Genomic DNA, 10,167 nt, shown 5'->3' with positions numbered 1-10,167 from the left:
CCCCTTTTACCAACTCCATCAACCACCCAGTTATTCCTAATCCTTTTAGCCATGCCTGCAATCCCAGTGAGCTTGTTGTTAGCTTATCAGACAACTCATTCATTTTTTTAAGAAATACCATCTGAGAATTGTCGCTCAGATTCATAAAGCACATGCCTTCAAATTCTTCACACCCATGACCTTGGGCTAATAGCAGAAAATCAATAGCTGCTCTATTTTGCAGAGTGGCGTGCATAATGGAATCCGTATCTGCCAGCAAAGCACTTAATGCAGCAGACGTGGCGTTGTTTTGTTTGGCAAACCAACACCCTAATTTATTAAGCGTTGTCAAGGCATGGGAGACAGCGACACCAGGTGCAAGGATGGAGGCTGCGATAACTTTATCCGCCTCCCAAAAGTCCAAATTATTCCTACAGTCTTCCTGGAAATGAATAACTGATCGTTTTGGTCGTCCATGGATCTGGGTGATATTCAAGATCATAGACGTGTTAGGTGTCAATAAGGTTAAGCGTCCCAAGGTGCAAGGTCCTCCTACAATATGAGAGGGAATACCTTGCCAAGCTCGGTCCCCGCAAATAAGGAACACTCTGGTTGGCAAGGCCAAGGGTGCATTTGAGGACCTCGATATATTAGGGGTGGTGTAATTGCACCATTCAGATTCATTCTGCTATACAGATAGACTAGCCGTTATATTGACCGCGGTGATATTTTACCCAGTATAATTGAATTTTAGGCAGGCAAGTGCGTTAACACTCCCTAACATGTCTAGCTCCTAAGGCTCTAATGGGGCTATCGGTGAGTTGGCAGCCCAGCCATCCCAGTTGTTCATTGCCTCCCTAGAGGCGTTTCCTGTATCAGAGGCGTTCCGCCCTGCCGTAAGGATTGCCCCTATTCCCGTACTGTTGACCAAAGCTGTAAGTTCGTTATCTGATAGCGGAATCCCGACCAAGCAGGTCATGAATGGATTGCCCGTGCTGGCCATAGAGAGACACACGTGGTCCTGTTCCGTCATGTTGGCGAGGGTGACCCAAATGCTTCATCTGGGCTGGATTGAGACCCATGCGGCGCCGAAACTGCAGAGGTGGAGGAGGGCGGTGGTCCCAACCAAGGCCACATGCCACGGGCTGGCACCCATCGTGGTCCTTGTCCTGTGGAGACACAAGCATACCCTCGCCCCCAGGTTATCAGCTGGTATGGTCATTCCCACCCACCGGTATCCAAGTTTCGCATCATAACCATCGCTTTTCCTGTTTTAACTGACGTTAGTCCTGATTCCATTGTTTTAAAATGCTTAATAATGGGTGGTATATCTTCGTGTTGAAAGGGTAGTGTTAAATGATTCGTAACATAGATTACTTTAGCTAACCTATTCTGTGGTGTCTCTTGAGTCTCCCCGTTTTTGTTTTGCTAGCAGGTTTTTTATTGTGCGGTGGACTCGTTCTACTATGGCTTGTCCTGTGGGTGAGTGTGGGATGCCTGTCTTGTGCGTGAAATTGCCCTGCCCCATCACGTCTCTTCCCAGGAGGCTGACAGGTATTGGGGCAGCATATGTCCGAACATGCTATGCCGAACCTTTGTGAGTCTTAACGGTAAGCATATACTTACTCTGGCAAGTATCGGAAACACCACCTACCCCCATAAGGCCTTTTGCAGTTGAACCCAATGGCCATCCGCTGGGCCAGTCCTTTAGGGCTATTACTGTTACATCCGCCCCTGTATCCATTAACACCGTCAATATAAAATATTAAACACGTAATATTGGATGACATAGCGTCAGGGTCAATATAGGTCTTTTGGTGGCAATGGTCGAGGCCCATAAGACTGATGGGGGTCCTGTTGACCCGAAGCCCCCGTCACGTCGCTTGCACTGTTCTGCTTGGGGAACCGTTGCTTTAAATAATATCAACTGGGCAATTATGGTACCCTTTGGCACAAGCATCGGTGGCGAGGGAGTCCATGCCATGGCTTGTATGACCCCTTCATAATCAGCATCAATAACTCCAGGCAGTACAAAAAGTCCTGTTAAGGTGGTGCTTGACCGTCCCAACAGGAGCGCGCTATATCCTTTACCTATTGGTCCCTTGACGTTCAGCATTATTTTGCGCACCTGAGTGTCCCAAAGGGCGCAGTCCTCTACTGTGGAGACATCCAATCCGGCGCTTCCTCGGGTTTTGGCGGTGAGGGAGTCCACAGTGACGTAGTCAGTGGAGTTACTGGAGCAGTGGTCTGCTGTGGTTGTGGTCCAGCGGTCATCATCACTGGGGTGGTGAATTCCGCGAGGATGGCCCGCCCACAACGGAGGGCCGGAGCACTTGTGTCGTCACACGGACTCACCTCACGCTCCGCTTCCCATTTCCCTTCCGCAGTTGTAAAGGTTGTCCCTCTGCATTATACTTCGAACGGCACTGGCTGGCCCAGTGCCATCCCTTGCCGCACCGTGGGCAAGCAGCAGGAGGAGCAGGGTTACCACGTCCCCCTCCCGCACCCCGCTGTGGGCATTCAGCAGCAAAATGTCCCGGGGCTTGGCGGAAACACCGTTTACCTCCAATTTGAAGTGCCGCAGCAAAAGCTCCGGCCAAAGCGGCAGTATGGTGTTCTATGGACCCAACTCGACTACATGCCTCTATTATTTGTACTAATGTGGTATTGACAAGTAGAGCTTGAAGCACCTTTTTACAGTCTGTATTCGCATTTTCCACAGCCAGTTTAAGCATAAGGGCCTCTTTCTCCTCGCGATTGTCAATTTGTTTGTCCAAAGCATCTCGCAATCGATCAATGAATTGCATATAAGGCTCGCTAACTTGTTGCCTGATGCTAGTAAATGAGGGTTCGACCTTTCCAACTTCACGCAACTTCAGCATAGCCTGGAGGGCCAAAGACGCGGACTGCCGCAGGATGGCATCGTTGAGCCTAGCCTGCGATCTCGGATCTAGTAACGGCTCAGTCCCCACTAACTGTGGGATCCCGGCTCCCCAGAGGGGGTCGCCAGGCTGTCGTTCCATGTTACCCAGGGCAGCTAATTCGCACCCTTCTTTCCATTTTTGCTCCCAGAGTAATTTTTGTGTTGGCGTTAAGATCATCGCGGCTATCTGGCGGCAATCGTACGGCACCAACAGTTGACCAGTCACAACATTTTCTAACAATGATTAAGTGGTGCGTGTAGCCCATATGTGGTCACAGTCTTTCTTAATTCTTTAATCAGGTCCCACTGGAAAGCGTTATACTCATTTGGGCCGTTGGGTTGCACTTGTACCGGGAAAGCCATTCCTACCGGGTCCCCGTCCTTTAGCGCCTCCCGGCGCACCTGCTCCCATCGTTCCCGTGGATCAAAAACTCAAGCTCCCAAGGAGGCATTGTTAAGGGGAGGCAATGTGGGAGCCGAGGGGGTTCGCAGAGTAGGGTTTAGCAGTGTGGGTCCGCGACCCTCTTCCTAGTCATCCCCCAGATCTATTAAATTGTACTGTTCTGGTGGCTTATCGGACTCTGATCCCGGAGCCGCTGTCAGGATCGCCTGGGCGGCGGCGTTCTATACCTTCTTTTCCGCCTGCCATGCCCTTAAAGTCTCAGTTACCAGGCGCCACGTAGTCATAACCTCAGCGGCATTAGTAATCCCAATGGACGCTGCTTCCCATATTTTTTCCCCCGCTTGGTCCCAAGTTTTTACATCAAATACTGCGGAGACTGTCGAGGGGACCCCTTGCTTTTGCAAAAATTTCAACAGCAGCTTTATCTTAAACGGATCATATTTTACTCCCCTTTTTATTAATAGTTGCGTTAGCAATTTTAGTATGGCCTCTTCCTCCGCAGAGAGGTTAGCTCCCATCATTAATGCCCAGCCGCTCACCTGCCTTCCAGGTGATGTCCCGGGGTTGAAGCTGCAGTCCGGCTGCGAGCTCGCCTCGTTCGGCTGGGTTCCCTTCGGACACTCCTTGCAGCGCTGCTCCTCCGCGAATCACGTCGCGGTCACCATTTGAAGGGAAAGGAGACACGGACTCCAAGAAAGTCAAGAAATGGAGACCCTTTATTGTTCCAACGCAAGATATTCTATAGCTTCTGAGCCAGCTACACGCGGCCAGCACGCATAGGTACAGACTTGTGACTGGTGCATTCCTTTTGGTCACGCGTGGGTCTTGCCACTCTCTACAGGCTCGTCCGAGCCTAGCAACTTCCTCTTACCTGTTCCCACTTCGAACTCTAACTGGTTCCCACTCTATGCCCTTGAGTAACCTTCTTCTCGACCTTCAGCGCACCGCCGTATCCATCAGCTCTAGTTTATCACCCAGCGGGTCACCCACCCTGCTCCCCCCGACCGTCAGAAAACCGTCGTTACCGCCCAAAAGATGCAACGTGTGAACTTCAGGACCGCGATTCCTCTGCGGAGCCGCAGCCCCCCCCAGGAGTCGCTGCCCCGCGGGGCTTTACGGGGGGTCCCCGGGGGCGGGCACTGCCCTCGGGGAGTTCCCCTCCCTCCGCAGAGGAGCCCCCGCAGCCGGGGGCTGCAGCCACCGGTACAAACACCAGCCCCAAACGAGCAGTTCGTTACCGCACGGCAAAGCGGCACCGGCTTCTTCTGAAGGACGGAGAAGATTCACCGGCAGACACAGAGCGCTCTGGGCACGGCGCTGCGCACGGCAAGGGGCACGGGGCGCCCCCTCCGCAGCGCTGCGGGCGCCCGGCTCAGCGCAGCCGGCGGGCGGCGGGACCCTGCGCGGGGCGGGCCCAGCGGGCGGCGCGACGGCCTCAGGGGGCGGGGCGACGGCCCGGGTGAGGTGACGGGGAGGGGCAGTGATCGCCACGCAGCCAATGGGACGCGGGCGACGTGCGCGCATGCGCAGAGGCCCGGCGAGGCGGCTGGCGCTTGCGCACTGCCGCTCCCTGGGGCCGGGGAGGGGGCGGCGCGTGCGCGGCACGGCACTTCCGCCCTCGTCCCGCCCCCAGCCGGGCCTGCGCCTTTGCGGCAGGCGTCAGGCGGCGGCGCCCGGCGGAGCGCGGCGGGGCGGAGCTCGCTGCGGGCGGCGCGATGAGGCCGCAGCAGGCGCCGGTGTCGGGCAAGGTGTTCATCCAGCGCGACTACAGCGGCGGGACGCGCTGCCAGTTCCAGAGCAAGTTCCCGGCCGAGCTGGAGAACCGGGTGAGGGAACCGGCGGAGGCGCGGCCGGGCCGGGCCGCGGGGGCGGGGCGGGGGCGGTGTCCCCGGGCCCCGGCCCGCGCCGGGCGCTGCCGAGGCCCCCGGGGCGGTCGCTGGGTCTCGAGGTGCCGGCGCTTCCCGAGCCTCGCTCTTCGCTCCTGCCCCGCGCGCAGCGGGAGGGGGGCGCGGCTGCGAGGCGCGTCCTGCTGCGGGGGCTGGCGGCGGGCGTAGAAACCTTGTGCGGCCTGGGCGCCGCTCCTGGCCGGGGGGTGGGGACGCGTTCGTAATTTACGGTCAAAACACGCGTGAAAGATCGCTAATGCTTCTCTTCGACGTTCCTCAGACGATGGTGTTTGTGCGTTCTGCAGTGCTGCAGAGGACAGATGTCTCTTGTGGCAGTGAAGTAGAATGAGCTTGTTATTTCCTTGGGAATAAAGCGTGCGTTGTTGCACCACGGTGCTGTAACACTGCCCTTTCTTGTGGAGACCAGACAGCTCTGCTGATCCTGTGCGGCAGACACCATCTGAGTGCCATCTCGAGTGCCTTCATTTGGCTTGATGTGGTCAGATGGGGTATCTTCAAGAGTAACAAAACAGCCGCTCCTTGCTGATGTCTTCTATTCCTGTCATTGTGCTTTTCTTCTACTTTCCCCCTTTTTGTGTGTGTGTTCGTTTGTTTTTGTTCGTTGCTTTTTGTGTGTTCTGTAGAGAGCTTGTTTGACCAGCACTTCAGGACCAGCAAGAAGTTATTGATATCTAGAGTTAGCTCAATCAATTCACTTCTTAAATGGTCTTCTTAATCTGCCAGATCTCTGTATGTTTGTTAATTAACCCATTTTTCCCCCCTCGTTTGAATTGCGCTTTGATTTAGTTATTTTACTCTTAATGGCTTTACATTCAGATTGTGTTGGAATTCAGACTGGGTCTAATCGCTTGGTGGATATTTAACAAAGAATTACTGGCCTGTAACTCAGCGTCCTCCAGACTTTGGCTCTAAACACAGTGTCTGTTTAAAATGTGAGTAGGTGACGCTTCTAAAAAAGCATGGAAGCACAAACAGCAATAAATGAAGGCAGATATCTGAAGGCATCGGTGAGTTCTGAAATGTGGCGGGTGCAGTGCGATGGCTAAATTTGACTTTCTCTTGCAGATTGATAGGCAGCAGTTTGAAGAGACTGTACGAACACTGAATAACCTTTATGCGGAAGCTGAAAAACTTGGGGGCCAGTCTTATCTTGAAGGGTGTCTGGCCTGTCTGACTGCCTATACTATCTTCTTGTGCATGGAAACACATTATGAAAAGGTGCATTTCTTCTGTTTATTGTGTTGCTTAGAAGGCAGGATGTCCACAGGCATCAGTTAAATATTTACTTCCTGGTAGGTTTTCTGTGACTTGCACCATTGCTGTGCAAATTCCATTTAGAGTCTGGATCTTACTGCAGGGTTGTTTCATGTATGCATCAGACAGACTTTAGTCAGACTGCGCAGTGTAATGATCGGTTATACATCAGGGAATCTTGCAAGTTCTGTCTTTGGTGGGTGTTGGCACTGTGATGCTGGGCTGTCCTGATGTTATGTTTGTGATTCTGCTGGGCTGTTACTCTAGGGAAATGTGATTTAAGGCACTGACCTTTGGGCTGTTCTGTTACCAGGTTCTAAAGAAAATTGCCAAGTTCATTCAGGAACAGAATGAGAAGATCTATGCTCCTCAGGGCCTACTTCTGACAGATCCCATTGAAAGAGGACTAAGAGTTGTATCCTTCTGTGGTTTCTAAGATTCTCCTGACTCGTCCATCTGTGATATGCTACCTGTTTCTCTCTGTTACTATGGCACCCTCTAGTCATCCTTGATTTGTAATACTACAGAATACATGATTAATCTCTTTACTCCAGTTGCGTGCTGTTCTCTGGTCAGACTTTAATACACTAAGACTTGTCACATCAGAAGACTTTTTAATAAAATACAACAAAAATGCAGTATTAGAATCTCTCCTTCGAGACTTTATTGAAAACACAGTACGTATAAACAGAGAACGTCAAACATATGAGATGCTTTCTCTACTTCAGTGACCTCTGAACATGAAGTTTGGCTGTTTGGGGAAAAAAGTGACCAAATTGGTGGGATTGAAATTGATGTCATGAAAGCAAGAGATTGCTGTGGCTTCATTTGCAATGCTCAGCCTATGTTCTAGTGAAAACTTCGCCATAGCACGTTGCTGTAAGTTGATCATACCAAACTAGTGCTTGCTCTTAGATGTAGCGTGGCTTATTGGAATCTTTTTACTTCAGTGCTTGAACCACAGTGCAGGCGTTTTGCCTAGATGTTACCTTACTAGTTGCAAAGTTACATCAAATCTAGGGGTAGAATGAGTTACCTGCATCATGTTTTGTCAATATTGACACTGAAGCAAACTGAAACAGAGTGTGCCAATTAAATGCATGCTAAGCCTAATCCCTTGCAGTTGCAAAAACATTCGAGTAAAAGCATTCTTAGTTTGGCTGTTGAATTAGTACCTGAACCACAGAAGCATTACCTTTTGTCCAGTGCATAGCCTTTTCTGAGTTTTAAGAGAAGATGGCAAGGCTCACAAGTTCTCCATATACAGCATCTTTTGTTCTTGTTCTCAGAACAGGCCTGGGCTGTATCAACAGACTGATTTTATGGGACACCTCTTAGGCGTACAGTTCCGTTTGTTTTGTAGCTGTGAAACTAGCCTTGAAACAGCAGGTGTGAAGCACAAGGACTAAAGTTCTGCTATCATAATGTTTCTCCACTTTTTTTTATTTTCATAATCTTTCCATAGTATGTTTCCCTAACAACCTTTCTGTGCAGATTGAAATTACCATTTATGAAGACAGAGGTATGAGCAGTGGAAGATAAAACTGTGGAGTCTCAGGTACATATTAACATTATATTAGATGCCAGTCTCACCTTCTTTTTTTTGTGTGCTCAAAGATGTAGACCCTCTTACTGAGACAAAATATTTATCCAGCCGCTGCGTGTAATCAAAGGCTCTTCACATAAATCTTGTGTGGCTACACTTTTCTGAATATGTAGAAATTCCATACTTGGCATTGTGTCACTGAATGTTAATACAGTTCAGGTGGCATAAAACTTAACAAAGTTAACAAATTCAGGTCTTGTTTGTGCAAATACATATAAACCTAACTTGTGCTGTATTATTGTAGACAAACTTAAGGCTTACCCTTAAATCTAGACTTTAAAATAGAACAATATTTAAGCTCTTATTTGGATCGCTGAATAATTTTCAGACTAATGGAATAAGAGATTAAGAAATATTCAAGAGAAATCATTGATGGCGCTATAATAGCGACTGCTCTTCCTTTAATGCTGTGAAGGATAGAACTTTTCCTGGTTTTAGAGGTGCCTTGTAGCAAGCTCTACTTTAAAAGCTGCTGTGTTTCCAGCACTTGTGAAATCAAGGTGTTTTGCCTAGGAGTTATTACTATTAGCCCTAGAATCCTGAACAAACCAATGAGTAATTGCATTTTACCTTATTGGTTCCAAGCAGATAGAAGATGAGCTTCTATATTCTGTTGCATAGCCTAGTTTTCTTGCTGTGTGCCTTCTAAGAAAACACAATATATCTATGTAAAGGTTTGTACACTTTTTTCTAAAAGTTTCTAATAATATGAAACTTCTTTTCTAGCAGATAGCTCAACAGTGGACTTGCTGTATCAAAGTTCCCCTACCTCCTACTTTAGAGCATCATTCTTCTCTCTGCTGCCAGATCCACAGTGCCATCTACTACAAGGACTAACTTCCTAAAACTCTGTTCCACATGGGGTGACCCAGCTGGTCAGCATCCATTTTGTGGCAAATTTTTAAGCAATGAGATTATTTCTTATTTTTTTCAAGAAAAAGAAGTGATAAAGCTGCGTTCTCTTCTGAAAGAAACCAGGCGCTTGGCCCAACAGAAGTCTAGTTTTAGTCACGTAAGTGCAGTGCTGTTCCTCCCTAGTTATTAAACCTTTCTGTACATCAGTCGGGCTTTGGAAAGCTACAAGTCAGAGTTGGGGATTTCCCGGAAACAAGGCCTTCCCTCCTGTTCAGTATTGCAGTGAGGGGCTATGCAGTGCCTCTGCCTGGAGAGAAGTGACTCAAGGCAACAAGCATTTTAAGCTTCCCGTGCTGATTCTCATGGAAAACTAGAAGGCAAAGTGTTTCTTGTTTTAATGTTTTGGTTGTTCCTAGAAGGGGGAGGAATAGCTGGACTTTAATACTAATGTTTTTTCTACTACTGTGTATATGTTGCTATTGCATCTGTTAATGCTCATCAGAAGAGGGGGGTCTATTCATGCATAAAACAGTAAGTACAGTAAAATGGATGCTGAACCAATAAACAATTCCTACCCTACTCCGATTAATATGTGAAGTGTAAAACTGTTTCTTTATGGATTTATTATATATAATTTATAGGAAAACACTGATTTGACAAACTTAGATGTTGTATAAGATGGTGTCTTAACTCTGTCTGCTGACACACTATTGAAGAGTAGAGCTGTGCATTACTTAGCATCTCCCATGCATCGACATTCCTCAGCAATACCTGCTAAAGTTAAGTTCTTACAAACTGGGTTGGCTTGATACTTTTCTCTTGTATCCTTTTCCATTATCAAAGCAAGGATGTCCTGGTGCTGAGCACCACTGTCCAATCGTGGAAGGAATTCTTGAATTCAGAAACAGAAAAATTCCGCGGAATAGATCAAGTGTTTCGGCTTTTGGTGGTACTGTAGGTGCTAATACTGGATCTGAAATTCCAGGCTTATTACTCAGCCACTGATTTTTTTTTTGAGATTTGTTTCATATTTTAATTGTATAAAACGTGTTTTTCTAAAACTGTAACTGTTTGCCTTTCACGTCTGTTGCAATACTGGCAGAAGTACTAATGGATTAGTAAATTTTTTCTTAAACTGTGTCCGTGTCGTACCTGGTAGCGCTGTTTTGCATCGAGTAGCGCTGCGGGGCTGTCCGGGGGTGAGCAGCGGCGCCCCGGCCGCGAGCGGCCCCAGCTCGGG

The 10,167-nt window shown here is 48.8% G+C and overlaps 1 protein-coding gene across 2 annotated transcripts; it reads left to right on the top strand.

The window, feature by feature from the left end:
- Positions 1–4,889: 4,889 nt before the first annotated feature.
- On the top strand, positions 4,890–10,067 carry GOLGA7 (golgin A7). Of its 2 annotated transcripts, none has more exons than XM_083811948.1 (5): positions 4,890–5,131; positions 6,278–6,430; positions 6,780–6,881; positions 7,961–8,024; positions 8,802–10,067. In XM_083811948.1, exons 1-4 carry the CDS (start codon positions 5,021–5,023, stop codon positions 8,006–8,008), a joined length of 414 nt encoding a protein of 137 aa, XP_083668074.1. In that variant the 5' UTR covers positions 4,890–5,020; the 3' UTR covers positions 8,009–8,024; positions 8,802–10,067. The 2 variants fall into 2 exon arrangements, with proteins under 2 accessions (XP_083668074.1, XP_083668073.1); XM_083811947.1 differs by having other exon boundaries at positions 8,799–10,067.
- Positions 10,068–10,167: the final 100 nt, after the last annotated feature.

The sequence above is a fragment of the Anser anser genome (assembly GCF_964211835.1).
Source record: "Anser anser genome assembly, chromosome: 26".
Classification (NCBI taxonomy): Eukaryota; Metazoa; Chordata; class Aves; order Anseriformes; family Anatidae; genus Anser; species Anser anser.
The sequence above is the reverse complement of the archived record's forward strand: the minus strand, read 5'-3'. Positions and strand labels throughout refer to the sequence as shown.

Excerpts from the sequence above, each read along its gene's own strand:
- GOLGA7 (XM_083811948.1), top strand. The coding sequence starts at position 5,021 with ATGAGGCCGCAGCAGGCGCCGGTGTCGGGCAAGGTGTTCATCCAGCGC. Across the intron at positions 5,132-6,277 it reads CGGCCGAGCTGGAGAACCGG|ATTGATAGGCAGCAGTTTGA; the intron begins GTGAGGGAACCG and ends TTTCTCTTGCAG. Across the intron at positions 6,882-7,960 it reads TTGAAAGAGGACTAAGAGTT|ATTGAAATTACCATTTATGA; the intron begins GTATCCTTCTGT and ends CTTTCTGTGCAG.